The following is a 24261-nucleotide window of genomic DNA, read 5'->3' on the forward strand; positions in this document are numbered from 1 at the left end:
GTCCGTCCGGCTGATCAACCACTCAGGAAGCACCTACAGGAACTGGAGAGCCGGGGAGCACTTCCACCACGTGGCAGGACAGAAGTGGTTCGAGGTTCTCCAGGTGAACAACATCAACCTGGTGGTGTCGTTCAGCACCAAACCTCGGCCGGTGCCGCGCGACTGCATCCAGCAGGTGATGGAGGCTCAGGGGAAGAAGGGCAACGCCCCTGCGGTGGTGGAGGTGCTGGAGAAGCAGCTGTGCGGCTTCGTGGTTCACGCCGTCAGTCGACACAAGGAGTCGGCGGCGGCGTGGAGTTTCCCTGAAGATTGTCATTACTGGGAAAAACACAAGAACGTGACTGTGTGTGTGCACTCTGAGTGAAGCTGTAAACACCAGATATGAGCGTTATTAGTGCAGCAGAGCAGTGTATTCAAACATTATACCATATTCATGTATATATAACACATGTATTGCTTTTTTGTGCACAAAATACACAAAAACAGAATCCAGTTTCGAGTCTGCGTTAAAGAACGGCTCTATATTCTTAGATAAATTTCGATTAATTGTTCAGCCCTACACTACAGTATATGCCAAAATATGCAAATAACATTTAAAATGTGCGATTAATTGCGATTAAATATTTTAATCGTTTGACAGCACTAATTATTATACATGTCATCACCATGGTCCTGTGATGGAACTGTCCAGGGTGTGACCCCGCATTCCAGGGTGTGACCCCGCATTCCAGGGTGTGACTCCGCCTTCCAGGGTGTGACCCCGCCTCCTAGTGTCCTTCTTCTATCTCTACCTCATCCCCCTCTTGTCCCCCATTTTTCCTTTCACCCTAACCGGTCTAGGCAGATGCTGCAGATCTTTGAGTCTATGTACAGAGCCTTGAGATCATGTATGTTATACAAATAAAAGTGAATTAAAGTGAATTGAAAACTGAGTTTATCATCAAAAGACGGATTAACCAATGATACACCAATGATTTTCTTTAAAAACAGCTGGCAGCCATTTTGTTTCTATCTGAAGTCAGTGAGCTTTTAATAGAATAAGGTCAATATTATTGGCCACCACCCAAATTATTGAATATCTTTTTATTACATGCACTTTCTTTAAAATAGCTCATTGTGCCAACATTTTATTTAAATTGATGGTGATTTCCATATGTTTATTATGTGAGCGAATACTGTTACGTCACTTTGTGTTAATAAGCTGTTTGTTTGTAGAAAAACAACAGGAAGCGTTGAGATGCTTTTACTGCACCTCAGCAGCATAATTCAGTCCCATGAGAAACTGCTGTAAAGACAGGTTTTTGCTGAGGCTGCAGAGTCGAGACGAGCTCAGCAAGCTGGACTACATAACTGTGACACACACACACACACACACACACACACTGAAATGTTGATTTTCAGCTCCTTTATCTGCAATATTCTTCACAGATGATGGTCACTCTGTTGTTTTTGCTCTTCCCAGTCAACACTTTAACCAAGCAACTTTAAGATAAGATCAACCGTTAGTTAATGTTTAATAATGTTATTGAGCTTAATTAAAGTATTAATTATCCAAGGCTTTACAAAGCGACAGGTAACATCAGTTTACACAGTAATCGTCACTGTTAACTGTTTAAATAAACGTCTTTAATTGAGCACTTTTTATTATTAACCATCGTTAAGCTTTATTAATGCTCCTTGTGACCCTGACTGTTAAGACAAATACTTCACAAACACATAAGCAGTCTGAATAAGCCTTATGTGAGCACTAGTAACCATTTCTAAGTAGTTTAGTAAATAAATAAATATTTTATTTATTTATTTATTTATTTAATTATTGAATAGGGATAAAGCAATGTAATATAGTTCCACAGCAGAGCAGTTTCTGCACAAATAGTTAATAGCAATTGCTAATTTACAACTCCACTCTCTCATAATTATAATAATTAGGCTTTTATATGTGTGTGCCACTGCCCCGCCCCCACGGATAAAGAGTGCACAAGTCGGCGCGTTCGTGCGTCTCACTTCCGCTAGTCAGTGGACTCGTTCGCATTTTAAGCTAGCGATCTGTATGCTAGCGCGTTAGCATAAACGTTAGCAGACTTCATCGTCACAAAAACAACAAACAGATGATTATTCGGCGGCGGAATGATGACGTCATGATAACTGGACACAGTAGTTCCGCCTGAGATGATGACGTCATGATGACGCCAGCACCTGAACGTCTCATTAACCTTCTCTCTTCATATACGGGTGAGTTTTCATTGACGTCGTTCATCTACGGTACATTAGTTTTCATTCTTAGTCACATACAGCGATTAAAACACGTTTGGTCTTTTAATAACAATCAGAAGGTTAATCCACTATAGCTCCACATGTGCTAATGTGCTATTGTTTTTGAATCATGTGTGAATGACGCAGCTTTGACTGTGATGCTAACGATTTAGCAGCTAGCTGAGCGTTAGCTCATTCAGTAACAAACACCAGAGACACTTACATGTGTTTACTTTGATTTGATATATTAGAAATATGTGTCTATGTTTGATCCTTCTAACTATTAAGTATATATATATATATATATATATATATATATATATATATATATATATATATATATATAGTTTTTATTTTCATGAAACAACAAAAACAGAGGATGGAAATAAGGACAAGAAATGATAACAGAATAACCCTTAACTCTCTTCTTATATGTTTTAAGTTATTTCATTTTAAATCATAAGAGTTTATTGTAATTATGTCCAGTTGTTTTTATGTATTGTATATGTATTGTACATATATAAAAAAACATGTGATTTTATAATGTTAGTTTTGACCAGATTTACAGCAATTATTTGTGAATTTAGTGATATTTGCTTCTCTTGAGAAAATATAATTTCAATGTTTAATCTGAATAAAAAATCTAAATCTAAAAGTTAAATATTAAATCTAAATGTTGAATCTAAATCTTTCGTTTGAAACTAAATATTTAGCTAATATGCAAATTAACACTCCCAGTAACCGGCATTTAACTTTCAAAGTAAAAGAGATGAATAAATTGATCATTAATTAGAATAATAAAAGAAATGATAATTAATCATTGTTATTTAATTATTTATGTGCTATTATACCACATGTATGAACTGGAGCGGTTTAAATCTGCTCTGCTGTTGCAGCTGCTCATATACATTAAAATGAATATATATTGTGTATTCATTTATTTACGAATAAAATGTCATATAGTTAAATCACGATAAAAAAAAAACAGTGCGTGAAAGAATGTGTTTTTTATATTTTCTGACAAGTATTGACCAAATACAAATAGTTAATGACGCGTGAACAAGTGTAATCAAATAAATGACCGTCTTTTCTTGTATTAATGTGATTTACACGGCAGCGTCAGCAGCTGTGGTCATTAAACACAGGCAGTGCACGCTCAGCAGCAGCAGCAGCAGCAGCAGCAGCAGCAGCAGCAGCAGCAGCAGCAGCAGCAGCAGCAGCAGCATCCTGCTAATTGAATTGATATATAAACTGAAGTCAGCATTTCCTGACTGCATGCAGCTCTACGTTAGCTAACGTCCTGCAGACGAGCAGCAAAGTGCTGCTCTTAGCAGAATGCTATCATTTATTAAGATAAAGCCTGGTTTAGGTGGCCATAGAGTGGACTTTTATAAATAGAGTCAGGTTTTATTTGGAGCAGGAGGAGGTGGACTGTGTTCAGTCATGACAGGACTGTTTTTCTGTTTGGAAATAGCTGCTACTGAAGTAGAGGAAATGAGAATTTGAGTTTTACTTTGGTAGTTGTATTAAATGTGTGCATATAACCATTTTTAATGCCAAAATCATGAATTTCCTAGAAGTAGAATCGAATAATTTCAACCAATATACAACATACATGGAGGTGTTGACATGGAATCATTAATGTAAGTGTGAATGGGTGAATGGAAAGACTAGAAAAGTGCTCTATAAATAACATTTAAAAAAAAAAAATACTGTTTATTTAACAGACGTAGGAGAGATTAACATTAGTCTTCTCGGCTTATTCTCAGCAGCAGAAACCTCATGTGTGTTTTACAGTGTTTATTTCTGTGAACACCAAAACCCAGACGTCATAATCCAAACCAACAAAAACAAACAAAACACAGTGTGTCACCGCACAAAAGCGTACGTCCTGCACCGGAACAACACAAACACAAACACTGCACCTGCCTCCTTTTAATGGTTAGAAATCCCAGACAAGTGACAAACATGTTTTACCACCTTTGATACGTATCAGTCAGTATTTAATCCAGCTCTGAGAAAACAGACAGACGTACAGACAGAGGGAGGTAGAGGTGTGACACACAACAGCTCAGTCTTCAGACCTCCAGACAACAAACCACTGAAATGTCACCAAACAACAAAGCTGCAGCTGAGTCTCACGTCTTTATCTGAGCTGAAGACGCTGAAGGATGACGTCGTTAGTGAAGCAGCTCATTTAGCTTCAGTGTTTGAACAAGTGGTGGAAATTGATCAAAGTCACTTTTTTAGAACATTTACAACAATATATGTTAAATGTTAAATATCAATATACATCTAAACGTTAATAAATGTTACATCTAAATGCTAAATATGAATATAAATGTTACATCTAAATGTTGAATATAAGTACAAATCTAAATGTTAAATTTAAATCTCAATCTAACTGTTAAATCTAAATGCTAAATGCTACATATAAATGCTAAATATAAATATACATTTTAAATCTAAATGCTAAATATAAATATAAATGCTAAATATAAATATACATTTTAAATCTAAATGCTTAATATAAATATACATTTTAAATATAAATGCTAAATATAAATGCTAAATATAAATATACATTTTAAATATAAATGCTAAATATAAATGTTAAGGATAAATTGGTAGATGATGAATGGATGATGGATGGATGTATATTGTATGTGTAAAATATACATATATATAAATAAATTGTAGTTTTTCTATTACCCAAGAAGGAGCTGTATATACGTCTATATAGGGCGCTGGGTCAGCTCTACATGAGCAGCCATTTTGGATCACCATTTGGTTGTACAGTAGCCTACAGTAGACAAACTAAAGCTAAATATGTTGCTAAATACAGTAGCATCTCCAACACACTTGGAGAGGAAGGTTGAGGTGAGGGATGTTCAAGTTCACCAATATATCGGTTAATATTAACATTTTGTCTTGATTTCTTACAATTCTTTGTGAATGAATAGTAAATCAAACTGGTTTGCCTTTTATTTAATTTGCTTTTTGTGCTTTAGTATGCGATGGTTTTGTCAATTCTATGATTTTGAAGGAAATGTAATTAAAGTCTGACTGACTGATAAATGACAGAACACAGAGCATCAGGTATTTCCTGGTTCTCCTACAGACCAGTGGATTCATTAGTGGTTGTGTGGCTTTGCCTCGGTAACAACTATTGATCCGTGAGGCTCTTCCTCTGCGTTAAAGGCTCTGTCTGTGGTCGTCTGTCCGTCCTGACTGTCATTATAGAAGGCTAAAGCATCTGTTCACTGTCCACATCCACTGCATCATCTCAGGCCACAGCACACACAGCTGGCGTGTGGTTGAGGGAAGGTTAAATGAAGGTTTTCTGAAGGGAATGAGTGAATTGTTGTGGGTAAATGGTAGAAGAGGTGTTTGACAGACAGAGGGAGCTATTGACACACACATGCACTGACGGTCTGTGGGCTGTAGTTTACAGGATTAGAAATGCTTTTGGTTTCACTGTGACATCAGGTCACATCAGGCTGATCCGTGAAGAGGAAATGTGTCACTAAAAAAACCCAAAAACATCACGATGATGTCGTTCCATTCCCAGAGAAAACAGGGCTTTTCAATTCATCAATTATTGTTCGACCTTCCACTCTCAGTCTTATTCCCATCCATCTCTTCATCTCCAAGAGGAGATGGACAATATCAATATTTCATAAACAAATGAAAGGCTGGATGGAGACGAGCATCAGCCTGGAGGAGGAGAGTGGATCAATGGTTATAAAGCTCTGTCCGATGGTGTCTGCCAATCCTGGCTCGACACAGAATAATGCCATTACCCATCAGGCCGAGGGAACATCGACCAGCCCGCTGCTCTTTGACTGCACTAATCTGATAAAGAGCTTTAAAACATTTGTTCAGTGACACAGTGGCTGCAGCTCTGAGGCCAGAAACAACTACTAACCCCTTTATATTTGGTTTTATTTGCAGTTCTGTCCAGTTACAGATGTGTCATTATAATACTTTGTACTACATCATGTACAGTATGTATTCAACATACTATCATAAATAAGGTTTGATTTGGTGTCTCTTGCCCTTCCAAGCTACCTGAGTACTAAGGTGGTCATAAGTGGGAAGTAGAAGTAGACAAACTAAACATGTCCCATGTTATGGTTTCAGCAACATGGGCGGGGCCACCATGGAAACCTGCTCCAAACCCATATTGTCAGCCATAATACAACAGTTATAGGGGCCACATGGACATGTTGGTTGGGAAATGATTGATATTGCAATTTGGGTCACCTTTTAAAAGTGGGTCCCCATAAAGGAAGTTTGGGAAATATAGTATACTCACAAATATGTAATTTAGCTTTAGCATCTCTGCTACCACATCTGGACACCCTGAGCAGCAGATTACAAACTGCCCATCGGGATTAAATTGTATTCGGTGAAGCTTTTGTTAAGTGGTTAAAACGTGGTAAGGCATGACTTTGTGTCATTAACCCATCCATACTTTGTCTTTATAGTTAGAGAGTCTGGTGTTGTTTGTGTTGGTGTCGTTCATAAATTACTTAAATCGCGGGTAAATGGAAAATAGAGTGTGCAAAAAAAGGCACTTTAACTTGCTGTATTTATCTTTAAAGGACGTGTATGTGCTTGAATGAAGTTCAGAGGAATGTCTAGAGCAGGGCTGTCAAACTCAAATACACAGAGGACCAAAATGTAAAACTTGGGCCAACACTGATATTTATTCACAAACTCTCCCTCATTGAAGAGTCGGCCTGATTTTACGATCTGTGCTGCCACAATAAAACTCTCTGTCTGTTGTCAAACCAAACTTCTTTTCATCTCTTCTACTTTCTGGCATCTTTGAGTCGTACTTGTCGTGATGTTGTGTATCATAGTGGCGTCTAATGTTGGACCCTTTTGGAACCTTTATTTCTAAGAGTGCAGTGGCCGGCCAGCCCTAGTAATCATTTGGCCAAATATAATTACACTGTGGGCCAAATTTGGCCAGAGTTTGACACCCTTGCCCTTGGTCTGGAGAATCCATCTGTAGTTTGAAGTGTTTAAGGTTTGGTGAACATGTCCTGACCATCTGCAGTGAAGGCCTCAGATTGATTTTTCCAGTCCTTTTCTAGTCTGATGCCCTGGTTCCTCTCCCTCCGTGACCCTGTCAGCACTGAAGAATGTCAAGATATTTATCTCATTCTTCTTCTCTCTGACCTTTACTTACAGCATCACATGTAGTCTACACCTCTGGACCTTCCAGTCTCCTCTCAGTCTTTGATTCAGCTTGGATATAAGAGACAAAGCTTGAGATCACATTGTAGTCATTTAGTAAATAATGAACAAATGTTCCTCAGAACAGAACACGGTTAATATGTTGTTTGCTTCACATCTGGCAAAAGAAACCAGGCCCTTCCTTTGTCTTCATCAGCAACCGCTTTGGTCTGACTGCACTAGATAAACACTGTGGGGGAGGTGCAGTTGTGGAGAATGACCACAAGGGACTAGAGGAGTAAAAGCGTGAGAACCAGGAAATGCCACGACACAGAGCTCTGCTGGCTTTAATCTTAAAGAACCTGCTTCAAATCCTCATGAGAACACAGATAAATGCAGAGGATCAGACCTGAGTCTGAGTCACTAACACATCATTTACCTCACTAACAGTTCACTGTTTCTCTGGGAAACATTTCCATATTCATGATTCACCTGTGATCAAACAGATAATACATTTGTTTATTGGGATCATTCTTGTCGTTGCCATGGATTCACTGTTGAAAATACATTTGAATTGAACTGAATCCTCAGGCTTTAACTGATGTTTGCTGACTGTAAAGAGCATTTGTTATTGAGTTGAGTTAAATTCAGGTGAGTGAAGGTTTATAATTCTACTGTAACCTCAGTTAACACAGTGATAATCGTTGAGAACAGCATTTATTAACAATGAATAATAACCACACAGATACTAAACACTTACTAAAACATGTTTCCAGTAATGATTACTTTGTGCTACTATACAAACACATTTTCAACGTAACAAACACAGAAACCTTTAATACATGTTCATTAAAGAAAAGCATTACACAAACAAGATTAATATCTTGTTAGTTGAAACCTTATTTCACTGTTAATATCCCATATAACAGCATTAGTGTAAATTAATATCTGTTGTCTGTCTTGTCCCAGTATTTCCAGTCAGTTTGTGAAGGTTTATCATTCACTGTCACATATAACTAAATTATTTCAGTCTTCACGCAGGTATTTCAGCCTTTAGCCATTTCCAAGTAATGGCTTTTCTGTCTGGACGCCAAAATAAAAGTCTCCAGTTTATACTGAAAGTAAAAAACAAACTATTTTCACACTCAGATCCAGTAAATATGAGACTTTCCATTTGAGGATGATTCTAGTAATAACCTTTACCGTCAAAATCATTTTATTAAATAAACTTAAATGATTTTAATTATTGCACTGTATTGTCCTGGTGAAAGCAGTGTCTTCATTAAGGGGAATTGATAAAATAGGCATTATCTTACATTTGATGTGATGTAGGGTTTGTCTCTGTAAATAACACAGCTTGACTTTGTTAAGAATCAACAGTGTGATGTTTGGGACGAGGCCGTGGTGACGAAGTGTAACCTCAACATTTCAGGGAGGTTCTGGGTGTTTCTCCTCAGTCACAGTATAAATAGTCTCCAGGGCAGATCTGTCTCTCCACAGAACATTAGTCAATTAGACTTTAGCTGCTGCATCGATCTGCTCTTCATCAATAATTCAACATGAATTTTAGGTTCGGTGAAAGAGGAGGTGGAGGCGGGGTCCAAAATCTTTGAGCACTTAAAATGTACTCGTAACGCAAAAGTTACTTCCCCTAGCAACTAGTTACCAGGGACTTGGGAACTAATTCAGTTAGGTGTGTTGTATTGTAGAGATCAGATGCATTCAGTCTGTCTGGTTCTGTGGATTTAAAGTGAACTCTTTTGTTGTTAGCGATCAAAGTCACGTGATGTCTGTGGTTATTACGCTGCACTGAGGATACACCACACACTGTACGTCCTTGTAAATGTTCTGTGGGAAGGATTTGAAGCTTCCTGCACATGGAAAGTGTCTTTTGATGAGGATGAAGAAACATCCTTGAAATTCGTGCTTCCCGTGTATAAATAACAAAGGGAATAAAGTGCCAGTTTTAATGAAGGAAAACAATAATATGAGTTTAAAAACACAGTCGGATTTGCCAACTCAAATGTGGGCAGTGCAGACAGGTGCTGTGGATTTACCATGTTCCTGGTCTAATAGACGCTTACACGGGTTATAAGTAGATGAACGTTGGTTCATGTTGACGTTTCTCTCTGGAGTTCATGTATTTGTTTTTGAGGAGGAGATACAGAACTTTCTTTGGGGCTTCCAGTAAATCAGAGGTCAAACAAAATGTCTGCCAGTGTCACTAATTGGATTTCCAATTTCCTAGGAGCTTGAAGGTGGTTTGTCTCTCTTGGCCGAGGACAAAGATGGACTGAATTTGCCTGCGATCGATAAACCACATTTCCCGCAGCCTCTGGACCTTTGTCTGTCTCCTCAGATCAGACCAGAGATGTAGAGTACTGATGGTGGTGAGTGACAGATGGGCTTGTATCCTGGTGGACTGCTGCAGTCACATACAGATGGTTGGTGTACGACTCAGACTGGTCAAAGTTCACTTGTGTGATGGATTGTGAGCAAACTGTGCACAGCAGCTCATTAAAAGAAGGACTGGAGGCTTCTGATACTGTACATTTAAGAATGTTAACAGTTTATTGTCAGACGTTTGCACGGTTGCTTTTGTCTGCTATGATTTCAGTCGGGAAGGAATTTAATGTTGTTGTTTTTTTCCATTCTAAGGCTTTTGTTTTGTCTTAACAAAAGTGTGTTGAGGTGAAACATGTTGTGACATGTCAGGATTTTATACCCTCTGGTGTTATACAGCACCAGATAAGCCGTGAAGTGTCAGCAAAGGGGAACTGATAGCAGCTCTGTCACTTTTATTTTCCATAAAACTGCCCTTGAATCTAACGAAGCACTTTCCCTCTGTCCCAATGACATTGAGTCTGTCACCAGAGTCCTTGATGCTCTGTGACCTGGAAACATCTGGATAGATGAGTGGGAAACAAGTGTTCATCAAGTTCTGTTCTCACCCAAGGAAACAAGTTTTAAACTCATGTTTCCTATTTGGTGGAATGGATATAAAGACAAAAGGAAAACTAGATTTAGCCACTGAACAAGTCACTGATGACTTTTATTCTTTGGTCCACATATAAACAAAGTCTTACTTTTGTATTGTTAGTTCAACTCAGGACGGACTATTCCAAATGTCACTTCACAACACATAACAGCGGGGGGTGTGACGGTATCCCTGAAGGGACAAACTTAGGTGTTTGCCTTGTAATGTATTATATTGTGACCACAAAAAATAAAAACAGCTGATTAAAGCTCAGACGTGATGCTCTGTTCAGATCTGAGTCATTTATTTAAATTTGTTTTGATCAATTATTTGAGATGATGACCATCTTCTTCCTCTTCATGTGAGACTGGTGGGGCGGCCCCCTAGTGGACAGACCGCCACTGTTTATAATACAACCATTAATGTCACCAAAGTGTTCTTTGTGTATGTATTCATTCACTCTATAGTAAATGTTAACATTTCACAATATTAAACGAAAACACGAAATTAGCATACAAAAAAAATCACATTACGTAAAAGTCATAACAAGCTCATAGTAACACATTCTATATGATAACAGAAAATAATGACAATAACAAACATTAATATGATCTTTTTAAGTATCTTAGAATTTTATAGAGAACAGTTTTTTTTGCCAGATGGGATAAGCCATCCAATAATTTGGTACGCCCCTAAATCCTGTTGAAAGTTGCTCAGTATTGCTGAGTAAATATGGCATTATTATGTGTATTATTGTTGTTCCTTTATTGTTCTTGTAACTGTACCATGTGACTGACGACTTCAGGTCATATATCATACCGTGACGGATGTGGCTGTGGTTTAATGACAGAATATTCCCACAGGCCTCAACACAGGCTTAACTAAAGCTAAGATTGTTAACATCAGTATTAACATGATATGTGTCTCAGGGCAGTTTAATGACGAGTTCTTCACATCTGGTTTTACAAGTTTACAAGTTACTGTAATCAGACCTGAATATGAAGAAGTTTGTGAGGGATAGCATTTATTTAGTGATACAGTAATCCAGGCTATGTGCAGATAATGATATTGAGCATAAAGCTAAAATGGATTTTAGCTTTATTTGTATGTAGGTCCACCGTAGCTTTAGCTGAAATCTTGTGAAAACAAACAAATACATGAACTGAAGAGGGAAACGTCGACATGTGATAATCTGGGCATGAACCAACGTTCATCTACTGTTTGGGCCTCTGGCGTTATAACACGTGTAAGCGTCTAATAGAACAGGAACATGGTTTCAGTTTCACACCCCAGGTAAATCCACAGCACCTGTCTGCACTGCCCACATTTATTTTCCCAGAGGAGTTGGCAGATCCGGCCTGACAGGTCCTAAATCCCACTAACCGCTTTCTGTTTCTGAAGCCGTGCTTAGACACACAGATGTAAGACAATATGGAGAACATTACAAAGCATGTAGTCGTCGGCTAACGCTGTAGTAGAAACACTGGTTTATGCTAGGGTGAGCAAAATAAATTGGCACCAAACCCTGGTTATCTACATTTTGTGCAGCTCTGTTTGAAGCTCTGCCAAACTGAAGTCTTATTCCCAGAGCTAAGCATCTTTTCTGCCTCAGTGAATTCTGTCTCATGGTCGTTCATCTCTCTCTCTCTTTAATGCTTAGCTCTATTGATGTGCTCACCCTCCACCACCTCCACCACCTCCTCCAGAATCTGCTGCTCATCCTCTGCTCTGGGATGAGCCAGAGGAGGCTTTTCCTGAGCTGAGGAGACATCTCGTGGTGAGGAGGAAACGTTAGCCATCAACAAGGTCAGAGAGATCAAGTGTGGTCAATAATGTGCACAGACATGGACGTCATTTATCATTTCAGTCTCCAGACACAGAAACAACAGAGACCATCTCCACCATTAGATATTGTCATTAGATTCGTGGACAACTTTTCATCCAATTCAATAAATTAAAGAAAGCAATCCATCCATTTTACGGCTTTATCCTACACATGAAGGCTGCACGGATGCTGGAGCCAATCCCGGGTCACTAGTCCATCACAGGGTTTACATCACAGGGAGTCTACCCATTAACTTCTGCATGTTTTTATTTGGACTGTGAGGAAGCTGGAGAACCCAGCGAACACCCATACTTACAAAGGGAGAACATGCAAACTTACAGAAAGGCTCTTGTTCCAACCAGGTCACAAATAGCTCTTATTAGTATACGCTAATATGTTAATAAGAGCTCTAAAATGAACCAGGAGACTCCGCATAGCAAATTATGAGCGAGAACCCCAATCTCTTCCTTCATCTGGCTGCTATTATCTCAAATCATTCACCGATGTTTCCACCTGATGAGCCCAAAACCGCAAAAACAACAAAAGCACAACTTTTTTTCCCCAAATCCAGCACATTCCCTGGATGCTGCCGTCAGAAGTGCTTTAATGGGATAGTTCTGAATTTTGGACATAAGACCTATTCTGTTTCAAAGTTTTGTTTCAAATATTATTCTATCAAAACAGATATGTACATTGATAGTCTGCCATGCTAGCAGGTACCATTGACTTGCGCTAGCCATAGCACCAGCGAACTCGGCAACTAGAAGAACTGAATGAAATTTCTTGAAAACGTCTCCAGACGTCTCCATCACACCGGCTGAGTTGGAGAATAGGTCTTATGTCCAAAATTCAGAACTATCACTTTAATGGGCCAAAGCGATCATGTCCATGTGTGTTCAGTTACTTTTACCTGGAAAAGAAAGAGAAAAGAACAACATCTACAGTAGATATACTGTATACAGCAGGGAGTGGATGAGGTTTTCCAGTTCTGGCATCTTCAGTGTGTGTGTGTGTGTGTGAGTGTGTGTGTGTCGCAGCATCAGCACGAACCGCCCATCACGCCACATACTGATGAGTCCCTGCGAAAAATCGCCCTCTCCGCTTTCTGATGCGTACGCGCGAAGGAAGTGTGAGATCTGACAGCGGGACGACACAGGAAGGAGGCGCTGGCGTTGGCTGGTCAGGCTGACGGTGTTTAACCAGCATCATTTCACTGCACACATCCTGCCCTCCTCTTCCTGTCCACGCCCACCCACGCTCCATTAAAGCGCTGCAGTTGACAGTGACATCAAGTTGTGTTTGTCGCTGACTGGCGGTTATAACTGTGACGCTGTGTGTGTGTTTGCACAAACACTGCCGGTCTTTCAGACCGTGACGGGAGGATTCTGCAGGAGCAGGACTTTGAGAAAGTCATCTTCCTCTTTGATAATTATGACATGCATGAAGTGTTTTTCAGGGTTGTGTTTGACTGTGACACTGTGACACTGTGACACTGTGACTCTGTGCAACCTCATGCGTCGTCGGAAGAACCAGAGGAATCTCCATGGAAACCTTGTTGAATTGAAGCCACAACAAGGGGTTTTTTGTCCTGACGGGTCACTCTGTGCTGCACGGCCTCACTCTTAATTCTCACTCTCACTCTGTTTGTCTGTCTCTTCCTCAAACACACACACACACATATTTTAATATCTTTTTGTTTGTTTTTTCCCAGGGTGCACGGTGTCCCTCCGTGGGGAGTGTTTACAGGACGTTATCTGTGTCAGTGCCGGCCTCCAGAGCCTCTGAGTGGGTTTCTGAGGAATGCTGGGACGGGATGGAGGAGTTCCAAAGGGGGAGTGACGAGGGAGAGAGAGAGAGAGAGGGAGAGAGACACAGACAGACACTGGGAGAGAGAGAGAGAGAGAGAGAGAGAGAGAGAGAGTCTATATATACATCCCAGAGAGGCTGGTGCTCACAGGCACAGCTGGACGACTGGATAACTGGACTCAGGCCCACTGGATATTCTTTAACTAGAAAGGTGAGTTTCTTTTTCTTTTAATTATTCTTATTTCTTATTATTTTTGCCGTCATTCTTCATTCAACTTTCCCATCATTGACCTCAGCACTTTACTCTGTTCCTCATTATTGAAGGAAGAAAGAAGGAAGGAAAGAAAGAAAGAAAGAAAGAAAGAAAGAAAGAAAGAAAGAAAGAAAGAAAGAAAAAAGTATGTTTTTCTGTTTCAGCTCATATAGACATGATTGAACCTGACCTTTCACAATAAAAGTCTGTAGAAACTCTAGTTTATGTTCACATTAACATCTGAAGTGGTTAAAAACATGATATAATTTAAATTTAGATGACAAATGAGTCCTTTAGGGAGTGTCTTCTTCTTATTAAAAACACATATATATTTATGTGTGTGTGTGCTGTGGTGTCCATTAAAGCTGTGTAACACTGAAGTGAAGCATATCACAGTGAAAGAAGAGATCAGTGTTTGATCAACTGTTCGACTCTGCTGGACTCGCCTTTTTCTCTCTCACAAAAACACATTTTACTTTGTGTTTTACACCAAGACTTTTTCTACTTTTCTAATTTTTTACAAGGGAAGATATTTCCAAGAAAATTACTCAGTAAGTATCATTTATTTTTTCACAGTTTAACCTTTTTTAAATCATGTTTTTTAATAGATTAGAAAAATCAAATGTCCATAAAAAGGTGTAGAAAATTGATTGAAGGTCATGTGACTTAGTGAAATAAATGTCATTAGTGCAGCGATAGGAAATGGCTGTAAACTGACACCTCTGATCTCATCACTGCTGAGTTTAACATATTCATTTGCACTGCTGTTATCTGCTGATATCTATATATTCATATGATTGTTCATTAGTGTATAAATATATATATATGTGGCTGTAATGAGTGTGATTGCAGTATTGAACAAGTGCAGTGGTGGTGGGGGTTTCTCAGCCCTGTTGTGTTGGGTGTGCCTTTAATTCTGACTCTAGGGAACATGAACTGAGTTATGTCATCGATCCTGAGTGTTTTACATGAAAAACTAAACTGTCGTTAACAACGTAAATCCCCCTCAGTCCACATGTTGTGAACATCTGTGTTTGTAAAGGGCTTTCTTGGCTTTAGTTAGAGCAGTTTAACAAATAATAAAATCATCCCAGAGGACCAGTGCTGCACTACGTTACACAATACTGCACATCATCATAATTCATGAGTACACAAACCATGTTTAATGTTTGTCCTGAATTACCATCCACGTCTGGGTTGTTTGTGTATTTACACAAAGTTTCTTTAAGTTTAGTCGTTGTCATCAAGGCTTTAAACGAGTCCCTGTCATTAACCGTGGCTCTGAGGGTGTGGCGATGCAACTCGATGCCTACATGTGCTGACATGACCTGCTGCTGCTGGCTTTATTGTTTGTCAGGAAAATGTCCTGTGAGAAAAAACACACGTCATTTAAGCTGATTAGATTCGCACGGCCAAGGCAAATAAAACAGGAATGTCATAAACGTGCTAAATAAGGAGTTTTACACAGGTGTTTCTTCTTCTTTCAGGACGTCTGTCGCTGTTGGAAAACATATTAGCTTAGCGTGAAACACACACCGCAAAGATGAACAGTGTGGCAGACTGGCTTGTGCAGAACAGGGACAAGATTGAAAAAGGTGTGGAGATCATGGGCCAAGCCTCCGAGGTGCTCGCTGCCACCGTGGGCCAGCTTCACCCGGTCCTGGAGGCCGTGTTCGTGGCTTCGGCCGAGCTTCTCAGCAACCCGGACAGCCAGGAGGCTCGCTTCCTGACTCAGCAGTTTGAGATCGTCAACCAGCAACTGGAGGGCATCCAAGACGAGATCGACAAAATCGCCCTGGAGCTGCAGAAGACGTCGATGAACAAGCAGAACTTTGACCGCGAGGCGCAGATGCTCAGCCAGTACGAGAAGTTCCAGGAATTCGTCAACGCCAAGCCAAAGTTCCGGGAGAAGAAGAAGGAAAAGTTCCTTAGCCATTTTGAGAACACCGACAGCGACTTGAACATCGACGCTCTCTACAACGCCGTCACGGGGGAGAACACCTCAGGAGACCCTCTGCTGGAGACGGTGGTCACTACAGAGCAGAGAAGCAGACGGGCAGTCGAGGATTTCTGCGCCCGACTGAAGAAGCTGTTTGTCATGGGCATCATCGCCGTCATGGGCCACGCTGCCCTCAAGGAAGGGGCGGTCGGCGAGGAGATGGTGAAGAAGTGGCAGGGACGGATGGAGGACGTGGAGAATCGAATGAAAGCAGCCGTGGACGACTGCACGGAGAACTTTGCCGAACAAGCCAAGTCAGACATGGAGCACCAGCTTCAGGAGAATCCGGCTACTGTGGACCGTGACTTCACCAAAACCCTCCTGGATTCACTGGTGAAGAAATACGACTGGGTGAACTGGTCCATCAGGGCTTTCAGCGAGCGGGAGCGCATCTTCTTCTTCAACTGGCTGGCGGGGAAGAAGTACCACGGCAGCGGTGGAGCCAACTGGTTTGACATTCTGACCAATAACAAGATCAAGGTGGTGGTGTCGTTCTGCGTCGAGCCCAAACCCATCGACAAGTGTCAGATCCAGGAGCAGATCAGCCAGAAGCTGAAGGGCAACATGATGGCTGTGGCTTTGTCTTTGAACAAGAGCTTCCCCAACTGCCTGGTCCACGCTGTCAGCCATTACAAGGAAGTGGTGGAGAGCAACAACTTCCATGAGGATTGTTACTACTATGGAAAACACAAGAGAGCCTACCTGTGTATCCACTCTGAGTAGATTTACAGAAATAAAACATAACCAGCTGCAGCTGCAAAGAATCAAGCTGCAGATACATTCATGTCTTTATCAGAGACAGTAGAACATGTCTGTGTTGATATATAAATACATATATATATATAATCTGCTCTGCCTGCTCCTGTACGTGGTCTATATCTTCATATATTTTATAAATCTATCTTTTGTTTGATTATACAGCAGCTTCAGGTTATTGTAGAACATTCTGAGTAATCAGCGCCATGACAGCAACGACTTGGATGTGAATCTGTTGCCATTAGATGTGACAGAAGTTAGACCGACTTCTGGTTAGGTGAAGTGTGGATGTACGAGGTACGAGGTCTTTATATTAACCTTAAGAAAAGACTCTTAAATCTATAGTATCTATGATGAGAATATATTTGCCATTATTTCTCACTGTTAAACAGCCTTTTCCAACAAGAAACAACAAGATTTACCGAAGTGACACAAGGCAACAGTAGAATGTGTGTCGACACAAGCTAAAAACTCTGATTCTCTTTAGTGAGGGACAATGAAGTCGGTCTAATCATGAGATATAACTGCAAAAATAAGGAGTAGATTTGATTGTTTCAGTCGGTGCATTTACACGCATGTTAAAAGTCATATTTTAGTCAGACTAAAATAATAATGTGGATTTCTTCATGTCAGGCTCAGATTGAGATAGTCTTAGTCAGACTATCATACCTGGATAATGGGATTCATAGTCTTGGTCTTTGACTTTCTGCCACGTAATTAAAGGTCAACAGGAAACTGATTCAATACGCACTAGCTTATAGAGAGCTACAGCGCCACCTACAGAGGTAGAGTCAGTTATGTAACCAGCCAGTAAATGGACCACACTTAAACTGTAGTCGGACTATGACCTTAGCTGGACTAAACTGTGCATGTAAACACTGAATGACTCGTGCAGCCACACTTCAGAAAACCTTCACGATCACTTTAAGGTACCTTTAGACAGTTTTTATTTTATTTTTTAATTCCAATATCCAACCTTTTTTGCTGCTTTTGGTGTAATATAGTGCTGCGCTGCACAATCTTTACCAAGACATTTGTGTATAATTGACTTTGATTTGTAATAAACCAAAAAAAGGATGTTTCTGTCATTTTATCAACATTATTATCATTATTTTGAGATGAGGTTAAAAACAGCAGGTCCTGCTGATAGTATTTGACGTCAGAACAAATTCATACTTTGATCATATGTCACTGTTGATCAAATGGGTGGAGGTGGAATAATAAAATATCACCTATTAATAATAGCTGTTATGATCACACCCAAGTGTTGAGTTTGTTTGAAGACCTTTATCAGGACCAGAAGGTCTCAAAGAGACCAGGATCTGGTCCTAATGAGACAGAAAGTCATTTGTGAGGACGTGCTTTAGTCCTTTAGTGAAGTTTAGGGCTAACATTTGAATTGTGGTTAAGGTTAGGTTAAGTTAATGCTCTGTAATGTCCTCAGAAGAATAGCTGCGCAGTGTGTGTGTGGGTGTGGGTGTGTCTGAGCAGAGTCACGTGACTCACGCAGACACACAGTGTTGAAGTGTTTCCTGTCAAAGTCTAATAATCAGGTGAGTCTGTTTCTGTTTAACTGTAGTCAAAGTTTCTCAGTGTTTGTGTTTTTAATGACACTGAGAGGAAGAAGAGGAGGAAGAGGAGGTGAAATAATGTCTGTGGTTACATAATAATGAAGTGTGTTTCCTTCTCTTTCCCGCGCCGTGTTACTGTAACAAGCGTCAAAGAACACGACAGCTTCGTTATTATGTATCAACACAAACGTAACATTAACATTAACACAAACGTAACATTAACTTCTATGGAGTTATTTCTTATACTTTGTTGGGCGTTGGTCGCGAGCCTCAGAGCCACTCAACCCGGAAGTGTCTGGAAACTTTGTTTCACATACGTCATTGTCTCGTGCAGCGTTTGTAACAAAGTGTTGTAACAAAGTGTTGTGTCGTGTTAACCTGCTGTGTGTGTGTGTGTGTGTGTGTGTGTGTGTGTGTGTGTGTGTGTGTGTGTGTGTGTGTGTGTTTGTTCTGCGGCTGTAACATGATATTATTAGAGTCCGTGTAGCACGAGGATCGATACGTTTGTCCATTAACACAGAGTTAAGTGTGTGTGTTTTTGTGTGTGTGGTCAGACTAAGTGGTGGTCAGCTGACACACACACACACACACACACACACTTAAAGAGCTTTAGTTTCATGTCAAACATCAACATCATCAAAGTTATCTCACTGTGATGTGTGTAATACTGTAGTACTGATGTGTACAAGGCTATAGTTTGATGCTAGTTGTGCTAGGTACAGTGTGTGAAATGAAGTATTATTGGTTAGTTAAGTTACACACTCTGAATATCCCTGATCTAACCCTCGTCTGATGTGTCTTATGTTGCCTTAAGTTAGCATCGAAAGTCAAAAGATGTTAAGTTTGACCCTTGTGGGCTGCAGTAAAAACATGCTGCTTCAGAACGGTGTCATAACTCTGTCAATCTGATCCTCAGGTTTATTCTGGATTAATAATTCACACTAATCCATGTATAGTATTAGTAACTTGTATACATCTGAATGAAGGATTTCAAATGTCAGTCACCTTTGATTGACGGTTCTTTTGTGATGTAAATGGGGCTGATTTTCTCCCTGGACTTTGGTGCGGGAGAGCGACAAACTTTAGTTTACAGTCAGATTATTCTGAAGATGTCTTTGGTTTTATTCCGTGGCTAATGGAGCAGTCGTTTCAGCTAGTTCTCATGTTGTTTGTTGACAGAGGAGGAGCCCACACAGTGCACTTAAATGCTAACTATCAAATGCTAAAATAGCATCACTATTGCTGTAGCTGATAGTTTTGCTTGTTGTCTTTTAACAGTGACGCGTCAGTGTGCAACGTGCTAGCGTAGCAGCTGAGCTGGAGCTAGTTTTATGCATTTCTAATGTTGTGTCAATGATAATAACGACTGATTTAATAGCACTACACTTTAGGATTAAAGTCATTAAAGTAGAGTTCCAGGCTTCTGTACGCGACTGAAACTGTGGTTTCTTACTGCACTTTTATATTTGATCAGAGTGTTTAAAGGTGCATTAACTCACTTGGATTTCAGTTACACAACTCATGAGACCACGAGCGACACAACTGGAGCGAGAAGATCAGCGTGAAACAGGAATCACACTGAGAGATCAGTGAAATCAGATCAGACACAGTAAACTGTGACTTCACCAACATCACAACGTCCTCATTTTACATGGAAATGATTGAAATATTAAACTTAATATTAAAAAGTGGTTTTAAGCAGCTGGTTAGCTTTGCATAAAGGTCACAACCAGAAGCTAGCTCCTCTTTCTGAATAACACGTTAAATGATGTTTGTTTAATCGAGAGAAAAAGCAAGTTTAATGTCTGTGTTTCATGGTCACTGGAGAGCCAAGCTATTTGCTAAGCTATATGCTAAGCTAAGCCTTTTGACCTACGACAAGGAGGTCTATGTTTTTCGCCAGAGTTTGTTCGTCTGCCTGTCTGTTAGCATCATAACACGAAAAGTCACGGACGGATTTGGATGAAATTTTCAGGAAATGTCCTCGATGAGACCAGGAACATGTGATTAGATTTTGGGCGTGATCCGTCTGCGCTCTCCGAGTGCTTTTCTAGGTTTATGGTTGCAGAAAACTGACAATTTATGAAGACATTTGTCTGCTGGCTGTATTTATGTGTGAGAAATCTCTATGATCTTCTCACTGCGATCTTCTCTCTGCGATCTTCTCACTACGATCTTCTCACTACGATCTTCTCTCTACGATCTTTTCACTACGATCTTCTCACTACGATCTTCTCACTACGATCTTCTCGCTACGATCTTCTCACTACGATCTTCTCATTACGATCTTCTCACTACGATCTTCTCGCTGTAATCTCAAACCCCAGCACAGACCTCAGCAGAGGGAGATGCTGATTCAAGCTGACGGAATTATTTTCCGTTGTCTTGTTGCCGTGGCGACTCACTGAGTTCTACTGGAAAAATCACCCTCGCTGAACAAGTTTAACCTCTTCCACTTAATCTCTGCCCACGCCTGCTGTCTCAATATTGACTGAGCTGAACAGTGTATTCTAACATGAGGACTGGTCATTATCAGTAAAGGGTTAAAGTGAGACTGAGTGTGTGTGTGAGGCATTTTTCCCCAAAAATGTTGTATTTATTTTGAAAGAGTTCTACAAAGACATGTCTGAACATGTCTGTGAGACCAGCTCAGGTCTGATCTACACTCAGTTATTCCACTGTCTCTCTGACTTTACAACCACTGCTTCATGTTATTAGATTAAGACGCTCAGTCATCAGTGAAGTGTGGACACGTCTGGTTTTTAAGGTTAAGGAAGAGTTTCCCCTCATGTTTGTGGACATTTTTAAATATGAGTGTAATTCAGATTTGAGCTTTGAATCTTTTATCACAGTATAATTTTTGGCAAGAAATGTCATTTCCAAAATTTATGAAATGATGGTGAAATATTTGTGTTTTTTTCTGAATGAGAACCATTCTTTTGTTTTCTTTTTTTGGACATGATGGTGATGCTGTGTGAAGTTAGATATATATATACTATAAATACATTCTTTTTATATCAGAAATGATATGATTAAAGTACAGTCATGTTGTAATAAGGTTTTAACGTAATACAAACAATGATAGATTAGTAATAATAAGTTAAGTAACATGTGGAATCTTTCTTCCATTTTGTTCAGATCATCGTTGACAAACTTCCTCCAAGCGTTAAACAGTTAAACTTCACTCGTCTTCTCTTTGCATTGTTGAGTGATTGACTCACTGGGCGTGACCAGCAGCCGACACTGAAGCTAACGCTGAAGCTAACTCTTAACTCTGGGTTTCTTGTCTTTTCCTTATCAGTGTTTGCTGTGTGTTAAGAAGAGCAGGAGATCAGGAGAACACAGTCCAACAACAACAGGAACAACAGGAGAACACAGTCCAACAACAGGAGAACACAGTCCAACAACAACAGGAACAACAGGAGAACACAGTCCAACAACTGTGGAACAACAACAACAGGAGAACAACAACTGTAACACAACTGTAAGTCAATCTCTAACAAACTCTTACAACTATGTTTCTGTCACTAAATGTAAAGAAGAAATACTTCACTTTATTTCATCAGTTTTATTTGATTCATCAGAGAGTACAGTAATATTATCAAATACAAACAAGAGCAGATCTTCTCTGTATCTGTGCTGTTGTTGATGTCAAGTTTACCTTCAGTTGTTCAAATGTTCAATTTAGTTGTGTCTGTTTCTCACTCCTCTGTTTGTTACTGAGCTCAGCAACTTTCTTTAAAGAGTTAAATTAATGTTTAGAACATGGACAATATTAAAAATGAGTCAAGTCACTGGATCACTGTCAGTTTAACTTATGCAAACACAATAACTTGAAAACAGTCGTGATCAGAGGTGACAAAGGTCATGGATATAAACACTGAGCCACTTCTGTCCTGAGAGAGTTCAGACAAATACTTTGAAAGTGTATTTGTGGTTATGTTCTGCTCTGGTTTCGTCACAAAGTTCACAGCAGAATGATTATATTCTAATGATATTAACGTCATTATTTATTATTCATCTTCTTGTCAGAATCAGCAAAGATGGCGAACCAGCTGCAGCAGCTCGTAGCAGAGAGGAAGGACATGGTGGAGACGGTGATGGAGGTGTTTGAACAGGGAGCCGAGGTGGTGGCCAGCATCGCCGGAGACCTCTTCCCCATCTTCGCCATCGCCGCGCCCATCGTTAAACTGGCTCTGGACAACGTGGAGAGCAAAGAAGCCGCGTTCATGAAGGAGCAGTTTCAGAAAGTGCGCGAGCGGCTGGACGTGGTGTCCGAGGAAATCCAGAGGATCAACGAGGAGATTAAGAAGAGCGGAATGGACGCCTCTTATTTCCCAGTGGAGGAGAACATCACCAACCAGTTCAGGAAGTACATGGACATCCTCAACGCCAAGCCCAAGTTCAGAGAAGTCAAGAAGAAGACTTTCCTTGAACATTTTGCCAGAACAGGTGGAGACAAAAACCTCAACACGCTCTATAATGTCGTGATCGGAAACAACTTCTCTGGAGAATCTGTGCTGGAGATCACGCTGAACTATGAGGAGAAGAGTCGCCGGCCGGTGGAGGACTTCTGCGCTCGACTGAAGAAGCTTTTCTGCATCGGACTCATCGCCCTGTTGGGTCACGCTGCTCTGAAGGGCTACGATGAGGAGGACGCTCTCCTCAAAGACTGGGCTGAGAAGATGAACACTGTGCAGTCCAAGATAAACGCTGTGATTGAAGACTGCATCGTCAGCTTCCCCAAACAAGCAGAGCAAGATTCCCGACGTCTGGTGAGAGACCAGCCAGGTTTAAGCAGCCAGCAGTTAGCTGATACCATCGTAGAGAAACTCAAGAAGAAGTACGACTGGGTGGGCTGGTCCGTGCGGGTCTTCAGGTCTCCTTCAGGCTTATTCGCCAACAGGAAGGAGTTCCATTGTCCGACGGGGAAGAGTCGCTTCCAGGTCCCGGCGTCCGACGAGAAGCTGAACGTCTGGGTGTCGTTCAGCTCCTCGCCCGAACCCGTGGACAAGAATCGCGTCCAGCAGCTGATCCAGAGTCAGAAGAAGCTCACGGTGGTGAGCGTCGCAGAGCTGCTGTTTGAGAAGCTGCCCGGCAGCTGCGTGGTCCACACGGTGAAGACCAGCAAAGACCTGGGATGTTCCTGGAGCTTCAGCGACGAGCTGCACTACTGGGAGGAACACAAGAACTTCTACGTCTGTGTTCACTCTGCATGAAGTTTGAGAAACGATCAGTCTGTGTTTGTATGTTTGCACCGATCAGAATCTACCGCTGCCTCTCTGCTTTGACTGAGCAGCAAAATATCTCACACTATGTGCCTTAGTTTCATCTCTATGTGTTTTCTAAGAATGGATAATTATCTTCATGACTCTCTAATAATGTTAAAGTGCCTGCAGAATATTCAGTATTTCCTCTGGTTCAGGAGAATGTGGTCGTTGGACCTTGTGAAACCTGGTGATCGCAAGAGTTCAGCTCAGCAATCAGTCAACTCAGCGTATTGAAGAAACAGTGTTTACCAAAGTCATGAGAGAAAATGAGTGAAACAGAGTCTTTAAGTGATAATCTCTCTGTTTACAAAGACAGCGTCACACACACACACTCACAGTCAGGAGTTGTTGATCCTTTCTCCAT

The 24261-nt window shown here is 40.5% G+C and overlaps 3 protein-coding genes across 3 annotated transcripts in view; all 3 read left to right on the forward strand.

Annotated features, from left to right (window-relative positions):
- The window catches only part of LOC310941950 (protein rapunzel-like), a gene marked incomplete at both ends in the record, with an annotated part of 1437 nt that extends 1073 nt beyond the window's left edge, over positions 1–364 (forward strand). Inside the window, one exon of the mRNA XM_083907209.1 lies at positions 1–364. This exon is cut by the window's left edge and continues 330 nt beyond it. Within this exon, the coding sequence (XP_083763335.1) occupies positions 1–364 (364 nt within the window).
- A 13849-nt stretch (positions 365–14213) lies between these two features.
- On the forward strand, positions 14214–18046 carry rpz5 (rapunzel 5). The gene is made up of 2 exons (XM_083907276.1): positions 14214–14259; positions 15789–18046. Exon 2 carries the CDS (start codon positions 15845–15847, stop codon positions 17021–17023), a length of 1179 nt encoding a protein of 392 aa, XP_083763402.1. The 5' UTR covers positions 14214–14259; positions 15789–15844; the 3' UTR covers positions 17024–18046.
- A 3943-nt stretch (positions 18047–21989) lies between these two features.
- On the forward strand, positions 21990–24015 carry rpz4 (rapunzel 4). The gene is made up of 2 exons (XM_083906889.1): positions 21990–22111; positions 22660–24015. The coding sequence occupies exon 2, from the start codon at positions 22671–22673 to the stop codon at positions 23844–23846; it is 1176 nt and encodes a 391-aa protein (XP_083763015.1). The 5' UTR covers positions 21990–22111; positions 22660–22670; the 3' UTR covers positions 23847–24015.
- Positions 24016–24261: the final 246 nt, after the last annotated feature.

This window comes from Microchirus variegatus (assembly GCF_963457635.1).
Source record: "Microchirus variegatus genome assembly, chromosome: 20".
NCBI lineage: Eukaryota > Metazoa > Chordata > Actinopteri > Pleuronectiformes > Soleidae > Microchirus > Microchirus variegatus.